Source organism: Lissotriton helveticus, chromosome 6, assembly GCF_964261635.1.
Source record: "Lissotriton helveticus chromosome 6, aLisHel1.1, whole genome shotgun sequence".
NCBI classification, from domain to species: domain Eukaryota; kingdom Metazoa; phylum Chordata; class Amphibia; order Caudata; family Salamandridae; genus Lissotriton; species Lissotriton helveticus.
Window position 1 is genome coordinate 1,051,574,802 of NC_136067.1, and position 23,763 is coordinate 1,051,598,564.

At 43.2% G+C, this 23,763-nt stretch overlaps 1 protein-coding gene across 1 annotated transcript in view; it reads right to left on the reverse strand.

Moving 5' to 3' along the window:
• The window catches only part of LOC144761640 (alpha-tectorin-like), a 317,960-nt gene that overhangs the window by 115,819 nt on the left and 178,378 nt on the right, over positions 1 to 23,763 (reverse strand). Inside the window, exons 4-5 of the mRNA XM_078646930.1 lie at positions 17,257 to 17,417; positions 2,450 to 2,585 (exon numbers count right to left, since the gene is read on the reverse strand). Coding sequence (XP_078503056.1) covers positions 2,450 to 2,585; positions 17,257 to 17,417 — 297 coding nt within the window. The remainder of the gene's footprint in view (positions 1 to 2,449; positions 2,586 to 17,256; positions 17,418 to 23,763) is intronic.

The window sequence follows — 23,763 nt, forward strand, 5'->3', positions numbered from 1 at the left end:
CCCTTTGCAGCAGAGGACTGCGGCAGAAATGCGCATATTTACAAGGTGGTGTTAAAGCCACGCTAAGTGGCTTAGCACAACCTTGCAAATATCGAAAATGGCGCTACGCCACGAGAGCGTCAAAGTAAGTGACGTTCCAGTGGCGATTGGGGCTTGTAAATATGTCCCATAGTTTTCTTCATCGTGAAGTAAGCGTGATTCAACAAACACTACAAAAACCTCTTAAAGTACCCATAGTTCGCCACTAGAGAGACTTCTGCCCTAGTATCACAGGACTGTCACAAAAAAATGCATGCAAGTCTCATTTCTGTTGTCACTTTTGAGGAAAGTCCAGCAAGGAACGCACTTCCACACAAAAGGCATGCGAGTCATCAGCACAACACAGATTCAGAATCTTCATGAGAAGAAGCTAAGCAAGGCATGCACTCACACAAAAAATGTAATTGAGTCACCAGATCCTAAGCACTCAAAAAACACTTGTCTAACACATGTAAGTAGTAGTAAAGTAGGAACTTTGCAGAGATTGCAATGGTTCCCCCTTAGTTGCCATCAAGTTCAACAGTTCCTTGTTTGTAAATGACAAAGTTTTCTTTGAAATAATTATAAGCAGGTCACCACTATCATAGTATATAAGCACATGAGTGACACCTAGGGAAAGAGTAGTGGAAATGTTAGACAGGTTGGCCGTCAAAGGTGGGTAGAAGGGGCATTATTCCCCAGTCCCAAGCTTTTTCAGGGCCCCAAGCTTGAGCCGCAAAATGTGTTTCTAGATATTGAAGTAAGGCTGTCCTCTTTATTAATGATGCATCTAACACCAGCTGGCACCAGATGCCAGAGCTAGTGTGTTTTCTCTGTGCATGTTTTTTTTAAATTCAGAAACAGGTGCTCATTGTATGTGGTGCCCCACATGTAACGTTTGATCCAGGCCCACAAACTCTTCTGACATATTTGGGTTGTGTAAATGAGCTGCACACTGAAAGAGTCATAGCTTTTGGGGTGCTCATAAACATTAGCAAAGCCATTAGCACACTTACCTGCACTCCTAAACCTACACCAAGTGCACAAGACAGGCCCATTGTTTTACAAAGTGGGAGTGGAACATAACCATCACATGTAAAATTAACTGGCATGAGAAAAAGAAAAAGAAAAATATGCACTCGCAGGGCAAAGGGGAAAAATCAGCATGCCGCTGGTGATATGAAAATCCAGGGGCGTAGCTTCTGGGGGGTTGTATCGGGTGTTACAACCCCCAATAAATGCATTTTCTGGTAGATAGTTGAGTACAGGTGCTTTCAGTCAGGTATGGTAAGGTGTCTCAGATTGCACCTCGAATTTTTACATACACTCAGACAAAAAGGCACACACACTCTACCTCTCTAATTTAAACTTCTTAAAAAATTTTGGTTATTTTACAAAATATTGTTTTCTCTCACTTCACAAGTTTTTTTCCTCATTCGCGCTAGTCAACGTTAACGAGATTTTTCCATGCTCGTGCTCGCCACGGTCTAGTTGGCGAATGAGTGAGAAAAATCAACCTACTGGTGGATTTCCCTACACGGGCGGTTGGATTTCTCAATGCAAGTGGTTGCAGCAGGTTGCGACCACTCGCTTTGAGAAACCTTCCATTCGCGTTGAGAAAGCTGCAGCTCGAGCACAAAATCGACTCGAGCAGCAGAAAAGAAGCTGCACCCACTCTCGCTGTGCATGGTGCCGTTCGTGATGATTTTACAGCGCGGGACAAACAAGCGGCTTTCAAAATCACAGCGAATGGCATGAACTTATGCACTCCGCTACTCGCAGCTGAGTTTTTTTGTCACTTTGCGGAGTTCCGCGTAGCGGAACTCCACCCAGGCTTACCCGTTAGTCCTTCTCTTGCACCCTGCTGGTCGTATAATGTATTTTAACATTATAAGCCAGCGGGATTCTTGGAAACTCTGAAGCTCACTCCGCACCCAATATTACTGATCAAGCTATGGCACTGTGAAAGTCATTACCTTGCCTCGCATCGGCATGTCACTTCTGTGCATCAAAGCTGTAAATAACCATTATGGATAACTGTACTGTGTGGTGGATGCCTGTGTTGGTGTTGGGCATCGCAACAAAGAGTACGTTTTGTGGAATTCTACGGATGTTTTTTGGTGACATCAATCTTTTCTGTGGCTGCTTCTGCACAGTTCTTCTGACTCAGCAAATACTTTTCAACCTAACTGAAGTTGGATTTTCATTTATTTATTTTCTTGATTAGTTATTACATTAGATATGCTGTTTTATATAGCGCTAACATGGCCAAGGACCTTACAGCGCTTCACAATGAGAACAATAATTCATTAAATACATTTATAGGCACTCACATTCTAACAGCTGTGAAACAGTTGTCTTTGTTCACCAGACATTGAGTTCTGCATGACACACACAGACCCAAAGCATTATATAAAAGTTTCATTCGTACCATGTGAACTCTGACAAAGATGTTGTCTTCAAGAGTGAGAAACGGAACAGTGGTCCACATGTCCTCGAAATCCTTGTCCTTGTACAGCATCATCGATACCGAGAAGTTCCCATCTTCTGTGTTTAGAGTGATGGTTCTGTTGACAAAATCAGACTTGTTTATCATTTTAGATATTTATTTATTTCGAAGTTTTATATAGCGCTTAAAGACCCGGGGGTATCAGAGCGCTTTACAGCATAACATGACAAGGAAACAAAGGCACTATAGTACAGTGGGTATCATCAAGGATATTGGGGACCAAGAAGAGCGAGGTCATTGGCCAGATGTCTAGAGATGGCTGTTGAGGCCATTAGCTGGAATTAATAAGTATATCTTAAGAGTCAAGTGCTTCATTTCTGCAGGTGGTTTCAGGTGGTGGGCAGTCAATGTTGGGATTTTTCATAATCAAACTATGACACAGAGCAAGAGAGAGAGAGAGAAGAGCAGAAATGTAAGAAGCAATAAAAAACAGCATGAAAGAGTAAGATACAGAGACGGGAAGTGTAGGATGGTGGAAAAAAGAGCCACGAGTAGCAATCAAGACTAGGCAGCCTTCTAATTCGCAACTGAGGTGATTTGGCAATGCCGGTGTCAGGTTTCTGTGAAAATGTGTAGAAACCTCCACTTATTTATTTATTTACAAACGAATGACTGGAACCCCTTCTTGACTGTTCAAGTGAGGGGTTCTGCCTTGTATTGGCATGCAAATGCAAAAATGTATTTTAATGCGAAATAGCCATACGGTTTATTGGCCCACATGCATCATCGTGTCTTTTTGCATTTCTTAATTTGCGAAAAATAAGGAATCGCAAATTAAGAAATGCAAAATGATATGCATCAATATTTTCGGTATTCTTGTGGGATTCGGTAAAAATCGCATTTTTTACCGAATCCCAAAGAAATACCGATTTCTTAACTTAATTTTCGCAATTTCCATTGATTCCTATGGGCCAAAAGGCCCATAGGAGTCAATGGAAATTGCGAGTGGCACTTAGAAAATTTCATGGGTGCAGGGGGGGGTCCAAAGGACCCCCCCATGCACCCCTGAAATGTACTTTTCAGCATAAGTTACATACACACATGTCCTAAGGACATGTGTGTGTGTAACTTTACAGTTTAAAAAATGCATTTTTGTGCATATTTAATCAATTTCGCAATTTACCACGAAGTTGAACTTCGTGGTAATTTGCACTTCCAATTTTAAAAAAAGAATATTTTTCTACAATGATGCATAGCATTTAAGAAATCGCACAATTGCGATTTCTTAAATGCTAATGCAATTTTAGAAATCGTAAAAAAGATGCGACTTCTAAAATGGCATGATGCATCCCAACAAGCACTTTTGCATTCGCAAACGGCCGATTTTAAGGAATCGCACCGTCTGCGACTGCAAAAATGCTTGATGCATGTGGGCCATCATGTTAAGGTTAGAAAAGGCATGGGGCCTGATTGACAAAGGAAACTTACACTTTAGAGTAATTTACACTTTTGAGTACATTTTCTACTTTTTGTCTATTCACAAAATCCGAGTGAAAATTTACTTCAAAGGTATAACTTACATGTCTCTATCAAATTAAAGGGGCTGGGGTTATGAACTTCTGAGTAAGTTTACTAATTTATGGCTATTCGCAAACAGTGTAACACTCTGATTTTGTGAACAGACAAAAAAGTAGGAAACATACTCAAAAGTGGAAATTACTCAAAAGTGTAAGCTAACTTCGTGAAGCAGGACCATAAAATATCACTATGTTACTAATATTTCAAGTGGCCATTCTCAAGATGATGCCTTAGACAAATGCAGCTGCTTGATACTCACTACCTATGCCCTAGTGGCTCCGATACTTCTTAATGCCTATTAAATCATGTGTTCTATGGCAAGATATTCTCAGAACAAATTAATCCTATGAATCAAAGTGGAATGTGATATACACAGTGTTAGAAGTGGTCCTTTCTAGGGTGCTTTCCCGCAACCTTTTGCTTTTGTACCTCCTGGTTTTCTATTGAGCTACGTGCTAGCCTTAGGACTTTGAGTGCTTTGACACTGCCATTCCGTGCTAAAGCGCTTTGCTTGTCATATACATACTGGTGATTGCTATATATGGTTTGCAGCCATTATCCCGCATTTTTTATCCCGCGGACTTTCAGGCCGCATACCATTTACCCGCAAGGACATTGACCTCACATACCATCATGCCGCATTTTTTCAAAACGCATGTGCATTTATCACACATGCCTTTACAACGAATTACGTTGTAAAGGCATGTATGGTAAATGCATTTGCGTTTCGAAAACCACGATGACGAGAGAGGTAAGGGGTTTTGGGTTAATTTTTTAGGGGTGGGGGTTGTGCTGGGGTAGTTATTGTGTAGTGTAGTGTTGTGCTAGTGTAGTGTAGAGTTGTGGTGGTTGTTTAGTGTAGGGTCGTGCTGGGGGAAGTGTTATAGGGGTTAGGGTAGTGTTGTAGTGTTTGTGTAGTGTAGGGTCATGCTGGGGGTAGTGTTTTAGGGTTTAGGGTAGTGTTGTAGTGTTTGTGTAGTGTAGGGTCATGCTGGGGGTAGTGTTTTAGGGTTTAGGGCAGTGTTGTAGTGTTTGTGTAGTGTAGGGTTATGCTGGGGGTAGTGTTTTAGGGTTTAGGGTAGTGTTGTAGTGTTTGTGTAGTGTAGGGTCATGCTGGGGGTAGTGTTTTAGGGTTTAGGGTAGTGTTGTAGTGTTTGTGTTGTGTAGTGTAGGGTCATGCAGGGGTAGTGTATTAGGGTTTAGGGTAGTGTTGTAGTGTTTGTGTAGTGTAGGGTCATGCTGGGGGTAGTGTTTTAGGGTTTAGGGAAGTGTTGTAGTGTTTGTGTAGTGTAGGGTCATGTTGGGGTTAGTGTTTTAGGGTTTAGGGTAGTGTTGTAGTGTTTGTGTTGTGTAGGGTTATGCTGGGGGTAGTGTTTTATGGTTTAGGGTAGAGTTGTAGTTTAGGGTCATGCTGGGGGAAGTGTTATAGGGTTTAGGGTAGTGTTGTAGTGCAGGGTCATGCAGGGGTAGTGTTTTAGGGTTTAGGGTAGTGTTGTAGTGTTTGTGTAGTGTAGGGTCATGCTGGGGTGTAGTGTTTTAGGGTTTAGGGTAGTGTTGTAGTGTTGTGTAGGGTCATGCTGGGGGTAGTCTTTTAGGGTTTAGGGTAGTGTTGTAGTTTTTGTGTAGTGTAGGGTCATGCTGGGGGTAGTGTTTTAGGGTTTAGGGTAGTGTTGTAGTTTTTGTGTAGCTTAGGGTCATGTAGGGGTAGTGTTTTAGAGTTTAGGGTAGTGTTGTGTTTGTGTAGAGTAGGGTCATGCTGGGGTGTAGTGTTTTAGGGTTTAGGGTAGTGTTGTAGTGTTTGTGTAGTGTAGGGTCATGCTGGGGTGTAGTGGTTTAGGGTAGTATTGTAGTGTTTGTGTAGGGTCATGCTGGGGGTAGTGTATTAAGGTAGTGTTGTAGTGTATGTGTAGGGAAGTAAAGTGCTTTTTGGTAGTGTTGGGGGGTCGTGCTGGGTTGTGTAAATGTAGGAAAAGGACTGTGTGTCTAGGGTGGGTGGTGCAGGGGTACTACATTACAGTGTAGTGTAGGGTTGGGTAGGGTACTCTTACTTACCTTAACTACTTTAACAACGAGTATACCTTTAATATGCATGCCTTTTCGTTGTAAAGGCATGTGTGTTAAAGGTATATTCGTTTTAAAAGTATTCGTTCTTTTTATTTGCGGCCTAATAGTACTTGCGGGATCAAATTTGCGGTATGATGGTATGCGGGATGTTTGTCTGCGGTCTGACATCATATATTCCTATATATATATATATGATTGGCTGATTGGAGTTAGCTGTAAGTACCTTGTCCAGTAGTAAGGCATTTACCTATGGCATGTACTCAAATGCTACCCTGTGGGCCTGCAGTACTGGTTGTGCCACCTACAGAGGTTACTCTTCAAACATAACACAGGCTTGCCATGGCAGGGCCTGTGTGTGCAGGTTACTGTCACTCAGCTTTGCATTTAAGAGCTACTTGCCAAAGTTCGGCATGTCTCTCACTACATCTGAGTACTCCCTGGGGGCAGGGTGCAATGTAGAGAAGAGGGAGGGCGTGTGCACTACATGACCTAGTAGTAAATAACATCGGATGGCGTGTTCAGTAGTGTGTGGCCTACTTCTCGCATTGATTGACATGAGGGATCCGGGGAAAGGCTATTGAGCTGTATTTCCTATGGAAGAGTATTAGTATGGTGTCTGGTACAGCTGGATTAGTAATGGCAAATTCTCTCCGGTTGTGAGAATGGATTTGACATTACTAATGTGGAAATGCCATTTTGGGGAAAGTGGGCATTTCTTTTTTTTTTGTTTTTTTTTTTTTGTTAAACAAAAGAACAAGCTTCAGCTACAAAGCAAATCCAAACATACATATACAGTTTATGGCGATGACACAGTAGTTACAGAATACCTCAGCACGCAGCACGCAAGTACATGTTACGCAATTGTGCACAATACTAGACTGAATTTTCCTCTTAACTCTCAAAGGATAGCTTATACAACACACCTCATGGACCCCCTCACACAGGGCCGGCTCTAGGCTCACGGAGGCCCTGAGCAGGGAGTGTAGGTAGGGGGCCCGAGGCCGCCAAATCCCTCCCAGGGGCCGCCACGCAAATATGTATCTAAGGATATATATTGGCGTGGCGGCCCCTGGGGTTTGGCTGCCCTGTGCAGGTGCACAGCTTGCACATGCCTTAGGCCGGCCCTGCCTCACAGACCTCTATACAGTGTACATACCCCCCTCCATTATGCCCCACCTGTACTTCTGAATCCTGGGACAGGACCACAGTATATGGAAGAAAGACCCCTTCTCACCACACCCCCTAGGACATAACTCTGATCCACAACCATTAATACGGACCTGTACCATTCTTGAGACATAAGATCTGTGAAGGATGCCGAGATGAACAAACCTTTAGTGCGCTCTAATAGCTATGCCTCTGGGACTCTGAAGGTCCTCCGCCCAGTTGTCATCCTCCAACAGTCCCACATCAGATTCCCAGGCCTCCCTCAGGGAATCCAGGCTGTCCGGGGAGTTGTTTACCAGTTTTCTGTATGTAAGAGACACCACTTTCTCAATCATAGGATATAAGAGGAGTCTATCCTCCGGGGGGAATATTCTGGTTTCACAGTCCCTTCTTTCAAATGACAATGAAGTGCCGAATGCAGCTGTCGGTATCTAAGGAATTAACCTCCTTCCATTTGAAAGCCCTTCCGTAGGGTTCGGAATGTCACCATTTTGCCACCCTTCCAGACATCCCTGAGTATGTCAAATGCTACTCCGTGGGCCTGCAGCACTGGTTGTGCCACCCACAGAGGTAACTCTTCAAACATAACACAGGCTTGCCATGGCAGGGCTCGTGTGTGCAAGTTACTGTTACTCAGCTTGACACTTCCAGAAACCCTGAAGCCATTGTATTTCTTTAAAAAAATCTCCCTCCCATAGTGGAGTCTGCTCTGTGAGTTTCAACTCCCACCCCGTCATTTTAGTTGCCTTATGCCAAAGGTCAATGACCGTGTTTGTGTGTGTTGCCAGATGTACAGAACCCCTACCCCTGTGGTACAGTTCATCCAGATGACTTTGATTGCCCAAGGCCAGTCTGTCCACCCTATAAGCTGGTTCCTCAAGTGGGGAAAAGACCCATCCGTTGACATTGATTAGGTGAGCGGCCCAATAGTATTTCCTAATATCCAGAACTGCCAGCCCCTTTCATACATCCCATGCAGTAGCTTCTTGAGTGCGATCACGGGACTGCTGCCCCCCCTCCATAACAACTTGCGTTGCTCGGACTCGGTTGCTGGAAAGAAAGTTTCCTTGATCCAGTAAGGGTTATTCTGGACAGCATAGAGTAAGCATGGGAGGGCCATCATCTTAAAGAGGACTGCCCTTCCCTTAAGGGAGATCGGGAGCCCCCACCAGTGCACCGCATCATCACATAATCTGTTAAGTTGCACCTGCAGATTCAATTGTGTGAACTCCTCCACAGACTTGGTTATCCAGATGCCTAAGTACTTAAACTTATCTTGCAGTATCAGCTTCGAGCATACCGAAGTCAAGACTGGTGGGTCATCCATCATTGAGAAAACCAAGGATTTGTCCCAGTTGATGCAGTACCCAGAGTCGGAACCAAAAGACCGTATTATGTGAATGAGCCTTAAAATGTTTATCATAAATGGAAGCACGCCAGCTTCTAGTGTCACAGTCTTTTGCCTAAAGGGGGGATAGGGATCCCACATTCATCAAGGTTCTGCTTGGTGCCTTGATGACCTAACCTGAGTGGACAAATCCAAATAACTGTTTCCTTCCGCTTTAGGTTGTCTAGACAATCTAATCAAAGTGTTGCCAAAGGCCAATGTGTTATACACACAGTGGGGAGTCTTTTTGTAGTGTAATCAGTGTGTTGCGAGGGTGGTGCTGTGCCAATGCTTTACACTTTGACTCTAAGGATAAGCTTGACTACTCTGTGTCAAACTACCAAAGGGTGAACACAGGTTATCTGACAAGTGTATCATACTCATACTATCGGGGACGGTGTTTTCTGTCTGGCTTCGGTGCGTTTCAGCCAACAAGAAACCACTGGATCTAACAGACTGAATATACACTTGGGGTTTCTAGTGAAGAAGCCTCCATGTAAAGCCAAGTCACATATATTGGGCTTTTTGATTAGTTTTTAGGTCTATAAATTCTTTGTTTCAAATCTGTTTATTGAACACATAACACAGAGAAAAGGTCAAACGAATTAAGGCAATGCAACCTCATCAAAAAAGCATAAAAAGAATATCATCATTCTAGAGATCTGGTACTCATTTTGTGGTCTCTCAATATGGCCTCAATGAGTCTCAAAACAGACATTATTTCCGCCCTCCCCCTAGTTTCCGCCTGTATACACAGGCCAAGAATTACAGAGAATTCATGCAACACAGTGCAGCAAGTAATGTTGCTCCATGAATTTCTTGAACAGGAGAGAGCAGAACTGCACCATATCTACTCAGATGTGGCACTTATTCTGCTGTCTCACTGCACTGGCACACTTTAAGATGTCATGTGCCAATGCAGATGGCTTTGTGCTATAGCACAATGGTGTCTGTGATGTGGCAAGCATAGTTGTTTACAGGAATGGGTCCTTTCCAGCACAAACCTCTGTGCAAAGGCATGCTTACTGAGCATTTCCCACTTTGTATGTGTGGTGTACAATGCAGCCCACATGCAAAGAGGGAAAAACAAGGAGAAATTAGAGCATTTCTCCTCGTTAATTACTGCCTCAAGCAGAGCCTGGATTTGCGCCACCCACGGAATGCCCCCTTGAGGTAAAGTATTGCAAGGCAAAGCATGGCGCAGATACTTTTGACTACAATCCAGCAAACATCACGATTTGCATTAAATTGTGAATACTACCATTACACTTTGTGTCTGGTTTGCATTATAAAAGTAACGCAAATCTGACGCAAAGTGTTTGCAAATCTGGGCCACAGAGCCTGCATTTTCCTTTGGTGCAGCACTGACCAGTAGAGTACAACATAAGAAGGGGCTACCTAACGACGCTCGACCCTCTTGGTTCCCAACAAAGAAAAGCAAACACTGGGTGGGTGTTTCTGATAAGGGACTTCTCCCATGAACATAAGAGCTCTTTGTATTAAGACAATGACTTATTTTCTTGGGAAGACCACTAAACATACAAACATGTGACCACTCATCCCCACATTGAGTTGCATCATGATGCCCCCAATGGATGCAACACATTTGCACTGAAAAAGTGCAACATCCCTGTGTGTCACTTTGAAAAAAGTGCAGAACTTTTTGACTGCTTGTTTTTTACAGCAAAATGTGTTACATCTACATATGTAAAGAAGTTTGTGATGCCCCATGTGTCCGCATTAGAGTGGGCAAAGGGTGCCCCTGACAACCGCCACCTCCCAGTTTGGCATGAACACAGAGCTGCACCGGTATTTTCATATCAAACTGTGGTGCAAAAGGCAGTATAAAACTTGTTTAAAGGTGCATCTGTATAAGTCTTTACTTTTACTTTACTCAGTGCACTTGTGCCAATTGGCTTGGGCAGCAGCACTTTCTTTAGGAACAGTTGGTCCTCAGGGCAGATATGTGCTGCCAGTGGCGGCTCCTCCGCTAAGGCGGAGGAGGGTTGCCGCACTGCTCTTTAGCAGTGAAATCTAGGAAAAATAAAATGATAGAAACCTGATGTTATTATCATTTTACTTGTTTCTGCTGCAGCAACTTGGCGGGGCTGGCAGGGCTGCTCTGCTCTCAAAGCAGGAGGAGGAGTGGTGAACACACTCTGTAAGTGCGCATGAATGTTTGGCCGGCCACCTGAATTACAGCCTGGGTGGAGAACATGCCCAGCCTCCTATTACATGGCTGAGTGCCGAACCACGGCGCTCAGTCCAATCACACATTGCAGGGTTGTGATTGTTCAGGGGAGCCTGGGTCTCTTCCTGTTTTATTTCCGACGGGGAGGAGAGACGCAGCGATAAATGTTTTTTTCATATTTTAGATCCCCCAACAACCCCACCCACGATTTGTGCCGGCCGCCACTGTGAGCTGCCAATATCTGCTTTTTATATTTCACAAATGTGGGCCCACATTGTTAAGTGGATCTGCATTTGTGAAACAGGACTACTCCCGGCAATAAGATCTGTGTGCATGCTGGAACCACAAAGGGAAAGGTGGAGGATTTTTTTGCTCCATTAGTTTTAACAAAATTGCTCAACACTCTGTGTCGTTTTCAGAAATAATTATATTTCCCGGAGCGCAAACTAGCAAAATATCGTCCTGAATGTTCTTAACCCGCAAAGTTTGCATATGTGTAGCTTTCATTGGAGTTGTGGCCTACTAATTTAACTGGGGCAGGAATAAAACTGTGCCAGAATCATTGATTATGTTGCAGTACTCCTTTTTCATCACGAAGGGGAAGTTATCCCTGCTTGTTTTTCTATTTAAGAAAAAAAAGCTTCCTTTTTGGAAGAGCAAATGCAGGGATTAAGATCTGCTCTGCCATGTAGGCCACAATCATTACATTCACGGGCAATCGCAGACTTCGCAAATTCGGACCTCCATAATTAATATTCCTTTGGCTGGTCACTTTGTGACCCCCCTGCAAATGCACAATTTGAGATGTGACCTATCAGCACGTAATCTGCATCACAGTTTGCACTCAGTCAGTGTGCCAATTGCACATCCCTGGTTTCTAAACAGCATTAGTACATCTGGCCCTTAACTCCATTCTCTTACCTGCATGCAGAAATATGAGCTATGTATAGGTCTTGAACTGTTTTTTGAATCCCATAGGCGTTAAAACCAGTGCTTTAAAAGGGAAATTAGAAGTGCCGGTCCTCACTAATTAGACTGGGTGGGCAGTTAGGGGTGTGTCTGGGGTGTGGCTGTGAGCCAGGCATTTAACAAAAGCCACATTTTTTTGGTGTGGATCAGAGGTTGGTGAACTTTAAACCATCCAACCAAACATCGTATAGCACAACCTAAAGTTAAAGATCATCAAATCTCTTAACTCAAGACTACAAAAAACTCAAACCTGGTTGGCCGAAAACCCTTTGAAACTAAACACCCTCAAAACTGAATTCCTCTTAATCGCCCCCCCCCCCCAACCAATCAACCATCATCCTCAACTGGCTGAATCACCTAACAGCACTCAAAGATCAACCGCTCATTGTCGACTCAGCAAAATCACTGGGAGTAACGCTGGACAGAAACCTAAACATGCACAAACATATCTGCGCCTCTACAAAAGGAGCAAATTACTACATGAACACCCTGAGAAGACTGAAACCCTTTCTACCAGTAAATGACTTCAAACAGGCAGTTCAAGCTCTAGTAATCCCAAGAGTGGAATATGGGAGTGTCGCACTATGCGGCATTCCTAGATCGACGACGGCCCCTCTAAGAGCATCAATCAACTCAGCTGCTAGACTCATCACTGGCTCCAAAAGAAACTGTCACATCTCCCCAGACCTTAGAGCTCACAATTGGCTACCGCATGTATGACACACAAGACCTTACATCACAAGGCCTTACATCACAATACTCCGTGTTATCTAGCTCAGAAACTGGTACTCTCTTGCGGTAACATATTCTCCAGGAGCTCCAGGAATCTTCTTCTGAAACCACAACGATTTGCCAAGAAGAAAACTTACAACCGGACCTTCTCAGGAATGGCTCCCAGGATCTGGAATGCTTTGCGCACAGAAACAAGACAAAACCCGTCTACTGCCTCCTTTAAAAAAGAAGTGAAATCGATTCTCATGGCTAAATTTACTTGACCTATTTACCGATCACTAAAATATAATTACCAGTTTGTATTAATTATCACTATATATTTGAATCTCCTATATTTTCTATGTGTGTATCTGTGTCTTACAGCAGCCCTGTAAAGCGCTCTGATACCTGCAAGGGTCTTGTTTGCGCTATATAAAACCTTCAAAATAAATAAAAATAAATTAATAAAGATGTAGCACTGCCGAGAGGGTGTAGTCTCAATAGTTGTAACCTGTCACCATTAGACCTAGATTCTAATCCTTCTGTTTCTGGAATTGGAGTGAGAGGGAGTAAGTGTCAGGGTGTCTCTTCCAGCCCTCCCATTGCATGTGGGCATAGGCACATACATTCAAGAAAATTCAAGTCCGCATTTAAGGCAACCTTATATTTATTCTTTGTCATACATGTGGCTGCGGTCCCGTTTATGTGTTTTGTGTCTAAGATTACTACCTCCTTATTCAGCCAGGTCAACGAACACTCAGCTCCCAACATACACATTAGGAGACATGGCAAGCATCAGCTTCTATGTCATGTGTGCAGGGCCTATTTTCTGGCAGTTTGATATTGCATGAATTTTGCCTATGGGCATCAGAGCCCTTCAAACGACAATCAGAACATTTGCACTTAAGCTTACTTTTTTTAAGCATCGTTGGTTAAGTGAGTTACCCAGAATCACAGGATGATGAGCTGACATCCGGTTCCACTGTCGGCAGCTCTGGCCACATCCTCCTTCTTGTTGAGAAGCCAATTAGAACCTAACATTGCAGTGGCAACCAAGCACAGGAATACACTACCTGTTTCCTGCCAGAGCGGCACATAAACACGCTCCATCTGAAAGGGTCATTTTCAGTAGTTTTTGCATTGCACGTACCCGTACTTCAGTGCCTGAGCCCTGCTGCTTTTGGGAGTACCGGTACTATCCTTGCCCAAAAAAAAGTTCCAGTACTCAGGGGGAGAAAACTGAGAAGTGCCGGTACTCAGTACCAGTGAGTACCGGCTCATTGAATGCACTGGCTATAACAGAAATAGAGCAGGTAAGCTATTTCAAATCGAACTCTAAAACAAATGCTGATTTCCTCCAGTTGTCTTTTAGGAAAACAATGGTTACTGAGTGGCCACTCAGTAACCATTGTTTTCCTAAAACATAATAGTTACCCCTAGTATTGGGGTTCCCTTGTTTATCTTATGACGATATCCTCCTGTGGAGCAAGGTCAAGGTTGATTTGCATATGGCTTGGTGCAAAATAAGTTGGCACAGCGTGCAAAACTTGGATGGACTGGGATGAGGCCCAGAGTAATTACCAGTTGCTGAGATTAATTCAACCACTCTAACCATCACATTTTTGTATACTTCTCAATTAAAGTCTGGCGTATATTGAACACCGGCAGCACTACATGTGTGTTCATGCATGAGTGTTTGGATTTCTGTTTGTATCTCGTTGCATACACGTGGTATTTGGGTTTTTCTCTGTGTGTTTAAATGCCTTTGTCGGCCTCTCGAAATAAGTGCTCTGTTGATCTTCAAGCTTATGGGGTAAAAATAAAAGAAATTCACGCAACACAGGGCAGCACCCAAAGTTGATGCACTGCCTTACAAGAAAGTGAGACAGAAGGAAAGCAAAGATATGGCGCTGCCTCTCTCTTCCCAAGTGCTGATACACTTTATGACTTCCTAGCACCATATATCTATGCGTGTCTAGCATAGGTTTGGTACTCTAAGGGTACCTTTCATGTTCAAAATACTATACTTAGACTTACTTAAAACATTTTCCCACTTTGTATGTCTGTTGTTCAGTACACCACACATGCAAAGTAGACAGGCTTGGAAAAAAGAAAACTTTTCTCCTTTGTGTCTGCTTCGAGGAATAGTAACTTTTGGCACCATGACTTGCCTACAAATGTTAATAAATAGGGCTTTGTGTGAAAAAACATAGTAATGTACTTCTCAGACACTCCTTTGATGCAAAGCAGCTTAGAGCACTGCTTTGAGTTACTTTTTACGCAACACTCCACCACAAAAGTAAATAAATCAACAATTTGCATCGGTTTACGTCACTTTTGGTGCCTTCGCACCAGTACAAAGTGTTGATGAATATGTTACTATGTGTTTTCTAAATATCTGACCGGAGTGTCGGGTGAGGTATGCATCTGTGCGTGAATTTGCATATGTAGAATTCTTGGAATTAACATTCTCTGTGTTATGGCATTTATCTGGGGATCTCTAAGTAGGGATTATCTGTGAACTTATAAATGTCTCTGTAGGTGTTATGCTTTCAAGTTTTGGGATGATGTCTTAGTGAATGTTGGTGGCCCATTTGTGTGTGTGGTTGTGCTTGGGAATGGTCAATGGATGCATTTTAAACAGATACACACTTAGGGGCTTATTTATGAGAGGCTTGGCCACCAGAGTGTCACCTTTTTATATGCCCCAGCGGTGTAAGCCTCTCAATCATATCTATGAGGCGACACAAAGCCACTCTGCATGGCTTTGCATGGCCTCATAGATATGGAGTAAGACAAAGCAGTGCAAGTCACTGTCTTGCTTTACTCTGCATCAAAGAGGCGTTCCATGGACGTTGCAGTGTGTTTTCCCATGCAGCACCCATGGATTTTCACTTTGCTCCAGATTTACCTAATCACGGCAATAATATATGACGTCATCAGCAGTGCATTGCGGGGGCGCAAGTTAAAGTTATCTCTACTAACTATAACTGCTGAATGTCTATGGTTTTGTACGAGTGAAATGTCGAACTGTCTGTAACATCTTCGAAACCAGGGTTTTTTTCAGTGAATTTCCAAGGTTTTTTAAATGCTAATTTCTAACTATAATGTCCCTAAAACCTATGTTTTTTTCAGTGAATTGCTAAGGTTTTTTAAATGCTAATTTCTAACTATAATAACCTATTAAGTCCCCTTGAATCCCGAGTGTCCCTGGGGGCCAACTAGCCTACCGGGTATCTCCAGTAAGCGCAACAGAGCGGCGATGCATAGAGCTGTTCCGAGGCCATGCCCCTTTTTACACCACGCTGCAAACACGGCTTCTGGCGCACTCCTGCTCGGAGGATGAAGACCACTTGTGCTTTCTTTGGCCCTGGGGGTCCTTGCGGAACCCCCTGAGCAGGCCTAGTGGGTCAGAGTGTTTCTACCCTGCCCACTTTTCTTGTTTTTTAACCTTTATTTCACTGTTTTCTTGTGACTTGGTTCTACCGAGTCACAATATGGCTGCCAACACTTCCTGGTTTGGAGTGTTGGCAGCCAATCAGAGTGAAGCTCATGCCCAGGAGAGTTTGCAAACCCTCCTCGGTGCTCAGATATCGAACCTTTTCTTTTTCTAATTTCTTAGGAGCTACTGAACGGATTTGCACCATTTAAAGAAAAGGGCTCTTTCTAAACCAAGACCTACCTTTTTGCCAAATTTGGTGTAATTCCTTTCAGCAGTTCGGGCTGTAGCTTTGTCTTTAGTTCCTAAGGAAATTAACATGGGGAAAAAGTGTTTTGGGACCCCCCTTTTTTCTCGGCCCCTGCTTGGCGAATCACCCTGAAACTTTCAAGACAGGAGCAGACCGGAGTGCCCCATTAGTTTTGAGAATTTCATGAAGATTCGTAAACCGACGCCAAACATATTGGCAAAAGAAAAAAACGCTTTTTGAATAGAAACGAGGTTCTAACTATAACTACCTACTGGTGACCACAAGTAGGTAATACAGTAATATATATATATCAATATATATCAAACCACACTCCCTCGTTTTTCCAAGAAGTGGAGCACACACAGATTCAAGTTTTCCAGCAGCCCCTTTGTTTGGCTCACAGTATGACGCTTTTCGCTTGAATAACTTCATCAGATGCCCACCAAACATCAGGTAAGTACCACACCCACATTTAAATAGTCACATGCCTGCTTTGATTGGTTGAGGCATTGATGACAGGCATTGAGGGGGATGTCTCAAGCCCGGAACACCGAGCCTGTGTAGAGCGGACCTTCAAAGTTAGTACTGCCCCAGTGGGCGGTGTCCGCTCTCACCTCATGCCCACCTCGATGTAAACTGTGGATAGGAATCCTCTTCTCACCACGTTGTTCCTATATCGTGCCCAGGCCAGCGATTCAAGTAAGTCAAGACCTCCCCTATTTGCTATGTCCTAATCAATCAGCCAGGCACAGACTCCACAACTCTTCAATTTTTCAAATGTTGTATTTCACCACTCTGCCGTAACGCGTATCAGTCAACACAGTGACTACGTACATCACAGTGACTACATGCAACACAGTGACTCTACTCTCTCTCTATATATATATATATATATATATATATATATATATATATATATATATATATATATATATATATATATATATATATATATATATATATATATATATATATATATATATATATATCTCATCCATCATTTTCAAAATTTAAGCCTAGAAGCTAACCTTACCTGATATCAACACTGATCCTGTTGTCCCCATTAGGCTGCTGCACCATGTAATTAATAGGATACCGACAAGCAAACGTGATATTGATGTACGATCTTGTGACAATATCGGAGGAGTTGCTGTGTATTGTGTTTATAAACACAATATGTGAGTCATCTGAGGCCTGCATAAAAAAAAAAAAAATTTGATCACTCCTGAAAAGCAACAATTGAAATTACATTTTGGGTTACATAATAGCAGTTGGGACATGAAAATTAAATACACGTTTGGGACGAACAATGTTATTTTGTCGTAAAGGCGACAAAGCTTTATCTCAAAGTTCAATCCTGGGACAGTTGCAAAATGGAGGGCAAATCAGTTTTGCCCCAATGGAGCTCACCAATTTAGTCTCCATTACTTAAAAATGTTGGCACAAGTACTGCCCTATTTAGGGTTGAGCGACTTTCACATGTGCACAATGGCATCACGTGCAATGACAAAACTCTGTCCTACCATTCAGAAAACATAAAACTTTGTCTAGAGGGCGCATGACTCATTACCCTCACTTAGCACATTACTTCAGATCCCCGGTTGCCAAGTAAAATAAATGTATTTATGTGCAAGAATCACTTTGATAGATGGAGGACGGATAATACCCACTTAGACTGGAAGGATAACCCCTTCCCAACTTCTTCTTCCTCCTCCGTTATTTCTTTCCAGGGCTATCTGGACGCAATAATCTAGACTTCCGACCTGAACAGCTCCTGGAAGTTATATCTGGTTTTCCCACTTGTAGACAGGGGCTACTGGAATGCATTCTGGGAAGGGAGCATTCCCAGCAACCGCTTGGATCCCATCTGATTTTCTGGATCTCGCAAACTTAGAGACTGTGATAGGCTTTGGGACATGGCCCACCTGCCAGACCTTAGCTAATAAGCTTGTGAACACCTCCTGGACACAGACCTGCATGGACCCTGCTGCTTCCATAATGTTGTTCTGACTGTTGCCCATTTCCTCATGGCTAGGAACTAGCTTAAAGGCCCCTTGCTAAAGTACTGCTCCCCTCACCTACTGCTGCTTACTCTGAGGCCCTCAGTCATCATGGGAAATCCAAAGATACGGACACAGCGTCTGAAACACTCTCTACCTCTCATCAAGGACTGCTGCAAGAGACTAATGCTACACGTGCACTGGTGAGCAAAATTCCTCCATCCCTGAACCACTTTTTATTATTATCTTCTTACTTGACTTTGTGCTTTTGAGGCAATTTAGTACGTGGTTAGCTTGCACGCTAGCAAAGCAAAAAAAACTGTGTCAGCTAGGACCAGCCCATTGTACCAGTGCGCTTGAATTGGTTGCAGTTGATTGGACCCTACGTTGCGTCTCTCCATCATCAAAGTAGAACCCAGCTAAGTGAACAGCCTTTGACTCATTCCAGTGCATAATTTGGGCCAGTGCTTTCCGGTGCCCGGCACCAGCACTTAATTGTCAACACTGGCACTTAGGAGAGTTTGCCACATGGTGGTGCTGTTTGTCTAATTTACAGATGAGAACAACAACAGTTCTTTATTATTACAATATACATTAGAAATGACTAATACCTGCGTCCAAACTATTACTAGAGCTTTGGGCTTCTTGAATATTCTGAATTGTCACATTTTTAGGAATGCGATGGTTTGTAGTTGTGTTGGTACTGTCATTGGCAGCGATGTCAGGGGCAATGGTGGTGCGAGCTGCAGTGGCCTCCTGACAAGGGCCCTGCCACGTATTTTTTTACAAATCAAGTACTGCCCATGCCCCTCTCGATTGCAACGTATTGGGGACCAATGCTACCTAATCCTTTACCAGAAGACAGCCTAATCTTACCTGGCCACAGTAGCTCACTTTCCCAAATTCTACATTTTGTAGGGTGCCAGATACACTGGGACATATTTATTAAAGTGTTTGTGTTCTGTTTACACCACGCAAAGTGGTACATGCACGACACAAACCCAAAATGCGATGTATCAAGTCATGTAAGGCCACTTTGCGTGGCCCTGTATGGCTTGCTAAATCAGGAGTAACGCAGTGCTGTGCAACTGGCTGAGTTGCGGTACTCTGCCATGGCAAGGCATTGCATGGTTATTCCCATGCAACTCCCATGGATTTTGACCCATTACTGGTAGACCTGGAAATGCGCCAAAATACTACGCCTTCTCAGGGGAGGCATGAAGAGAAGCAATATTTCTATTTCTTCCTCTTCTGAAGCACACATAGATAGGGGAATATGCCACAGGGGATTGTTTTTGTGCAGGAAACCCTTGCACCTTGGTGCAAGTGTGCCTGGGTTGACGCTAGGTAGCCCACTGTGCACCAGCACTGGGGAAAAGACAGGAATGCAGAAAGGAAAGGCCAGGAAAGGACAGAAAAAAAAATAGGGTGCATTTCTGCCCCTTTCCTGTAGCGCAGGGCTGAAAGGTGACTTGCTGCGCTGTGCTCCATTACTTTCTCATAAATAGGCCAGAATGTATAAATGATGCTGTTGTGTTTTCAATGTATATCCAATGTTAAAAAATATGAGGGTAAAAATAAGTTTATCACTTTCTTGCAAAATATGTCCGTCTTGGCAAGAGGCTGCTGATCCTTCAAAATACTGTGTTGTGATCAGGGTGAGTTAGCAATTTGTATGTGTATACGAATATTTTGGAATCATTCCAACATTCTAGGGACTGCATTGCCACTGTGCTGTGTGTTCCCTTTCAGGGCTGTTTCAATGTTCAGGATCACTTAGTATTTTGAGTGCTTTCTATTATTATATCCTCGTTTGACCTGTAAATATTTTTATATACTTTGAGACAATGTGTCATCATAAATCTGATTGGCCATGCACATCTGCAGGTTCAAATATTATTAATCTGCACAAAAACAGGAGCATTCAATGTCATATACTGTGAAACTACGACTACAAAACAGAATGGAAATCGCAATACACTTCATCTCTCCTTACATGTAAAACAAGCATTTGAATTGCAATGGGTCTCATATTTTTGAGAGTTTGAGCTATTGGCATTGTAAATTAAAATGTCTTTTAGTTATGTGTTGTTTTTAAAACAGATAAATAAAAGGCATTTTTATTTACAATGCCAATAGCTTAAACTCTTGCAAATGCAAGACCCATTGCATTGCAAATGCGTGCTATAAAAATGAAAAAAGCGTTAGGAGAGAGCTTGTCCTGCCTGCAAAAGCAGGCAGGATAAAGCTATTTGAGAAAATAGTGCTCGAAGGGTGTAATTAAAGCCTACCAAGCAACAACACACCTAAAAGGATGTGTACCCATGAGAGGTTACAAAATGAGACAAGGCCATACTAAAGAGGAACTACTAAGCCTTTTGACCAATGAACAGCCGCAGTTTACAGTGGACAACGACACAGGCCAATGAAAAATGTGGGCGGAGAGCGGTGGAGCTTCAAATCCCTACCTCAATATAGCATGCCTCACAGAGAATGCATGTGCTGCCCAGGCTCAATCTAAAAAGGGGTACTTGTTCAATACAGTGAAAAAAACTCAACACGCTCACCAAGTCATTTCTTGGATAAAGAATACGGTGTGTGGAGATTGGAGAGGAGCCTGGGAAATAATAATATGATACCTATCCTCTAATTTGACGAAACTTCAAAACACGTGAGTTCACCCCGAATATGCAGCAAAACATTTGTACAACCCACGCTTTCCCTATAACATGGGTGTGAAGTCAGATCTGGTTTGATCATGCATTAACCATCCCCTTCAGAAGGAGTCTTCTTAGACACAGACTTTGTTATTGTCACTCTTTTCATGCTCACTTTTTGCCCACAGATGCTCTTCAGCCAGGTTTTGGTGGGTGAAAACAAATGGCTTCCACCTTGCTTGGAATCTGATTTTAGCAGGAAAAGGTAGGAGACCTCTGCTCCTACAAACAAAGCATCTACTTTTCTATTACCTACGGATGTATGATGTTACAAAGCATGCTTTTACCACGCATGCTGTTACAACGCAGTTTTTACAATGCATGCTGTTACAACGCATAGCGCTTTGGGGTGCTGGATAGTGAATAGTTTAATTTACTATTCCAACTCCAGTCCCCGTGGATAGTAGGGAAGGTGTTGGATAGTAAATTAAAACTATTCCCTATCCTAGAGCGCCCCCCAGCGCAATGCGTTGTAATGGTTTTCATTGTAAAACCTGCGTTGTAATAGCACTGCGTTGTAAAAGTTTCGTTGTAAAGGATGTTTCCCATTACCTACAAATCCTGACGTCACAAATATATTTTTGGCTGATGGGTTATCCGTCACCGTTGTGACGGAGTAACCTGTCCACCGAGATCTAAATCGGACACACAGCGTCCTCTATTCGCAGAGAGGAATTCTGCAGTTCTAGGAATAAGCATAATTTAAGCTTTCCCTTGGATAAGTGCCACTTTAGACTCTTCATACTTAAATTCCCTTTCCCCTCGCGTTCCTCCCCATGAAGATGTACGCGGGTAAACCTTACCTTAGCTGTTTTTTTGTACTCTTTAGGTGGGCTGTTTACTAGACCTCATTGACAGTGTATTCCCATTTCCTTTCGTTCATACTTTTGCGGACCAATGCCCGGTCACCACCTGTTATGCTTCCTCGCCTCAACCCCAGCTGCCTGTTCATTGCCACTCCTCTGGGTCACTACAACAACTTAACACTAGGGTTTCCTACAGTGGCTGGCTTCCCCTCTAGGAATTCCTTGCAGGCCTATCGGCTCATGGTTTAGAAAGAGCCATTAATCACTCCTCCTATCTGCAGCCAGGACGCTCCACCGAGAGGGTCACCATATTGAAGTTGCAACATCCCACTTTACTGGCCCGATCGGAAAGCCGTTCCAAAGTCTCTAGCCTGCTGAAGAGGTAACACAGCCCAACAAGCATCCCTGGCAGAACTGAGCAGCTCAAAGGATAGAGCCGCCAAAGGAGCTTTGTAGATTGGCAGCAATGTTGGTTTGTGCTTGCCCCCCCCCCCCCAGAAATTCACGTCTTTACTAAACATGTGATAATAATGTTGTACTATTGCCTAACTTACCCTACAAAAACTCTCTTGACTAGGTCTTGACTGCTCATTAATGTCTACCTGCAGAGTCAGTGGCCCACATGAACACTCTCACCTTTGATAGTGTTTGTTGGTCCATACAACTGCTAGAGCCAGATAAAACGTATCATATAGCCATTTCTATGGTCTTTTAGCACTTCCAGCCATTGGGGGAGCCTTTCCGCATGGTTCTTACTGTTCGTCCTGTGCAAAGTTATAATAGTTATCTTTTTTTAGCCTGCGAAACAATGGTTGTGTTCTCTATAGTACTTAGTAATGGTTCTTTGAGTCAACTTATGTCTTTGAGTTCTGTGTTTTGCATTTGAGTGAGTGTGCTGTGAGAGTTTATGTGTTTCTATCATTGTGTAGAGGTGAATAGTGTTATTAGGGGACATCTCATAACCAACAATATGGGTATGACGCCGTGTGAATGAGGTTGAGGGTGAACCATGAACAATTTCTATTATTTCCATGAGTGCTGGTGTATGTGCTGGCATGTGTGAAGAGTAATTGTACTCTGATCTCTCGCCCCTGCTTGTTTCAAAATATCCCTTGAGAATGCATGCAGGATCACCAATGGAGACTTGTCCACCAGCAGTTCTCCATTCGGCAGCTATTACCATAGCAGAACCCCTTTGTAAAATCATGAATAATGTGATTCTATCCGGAATCTATCCACACTGTTGGAAACAAACCACGATTAGGCCACTCCTAAAAAAACCTAACCTAGATCCAGGGGACTGTAAGAATGATCGTTCCATATCTTGACTTCCAGTTCCTGCAAAAATATTGGAACTGCATCTCAAAAAGCAGCTGATGGAAACAGCAGAACACAATCATGGCTTAATGCTTCTCAATTTGGATTTAGGAAACACCATGGGACGGAAACGGCTTTAATATCTGCCACTGATTATATCAGACGTACCGTGGATGAAGGACAGGGGGTGGTGCTGATTCTCTTTGATCTGTCAGCAGCATTTGATACCATCTCTCCTATTTTTCTGCAGGACAGACTCCAGAGTCTTGGTGTTTCTTATCAAGCACTAGCCCTCCTGTACTCATTCCTGACAGTCAGATCCCAAAGGGTGAAACTAAAGGATTTTTACTCTGATTCCTTTGTTCTACCTTGTGGAGTTCAGCAGGGATCTTCTCTGAGCCCCACTCTTCTTAATCTATATGTGGCACCTATAGCAACCGTGATTCACTCATCTGCACTGGAGGTAGTGTCATATGCAGATGACACACAGATCATGGTTACTATCCCCAAAGGCTCATGTTCAACGTCAGAAAACATTCTTGGGTGCATGACGAAAGTGGCAGAATGGATGTCTGCTAACCTCTTAAAACTTAATGGGGAGAAAACAGAAGTAATGATATTCGGTTCAGGGACATCAAAGTGGAACAGCAAGTGTTGGCCTCAAACCATAGGAGGCTGTCCTGTCCCGACCAAGAAAGCT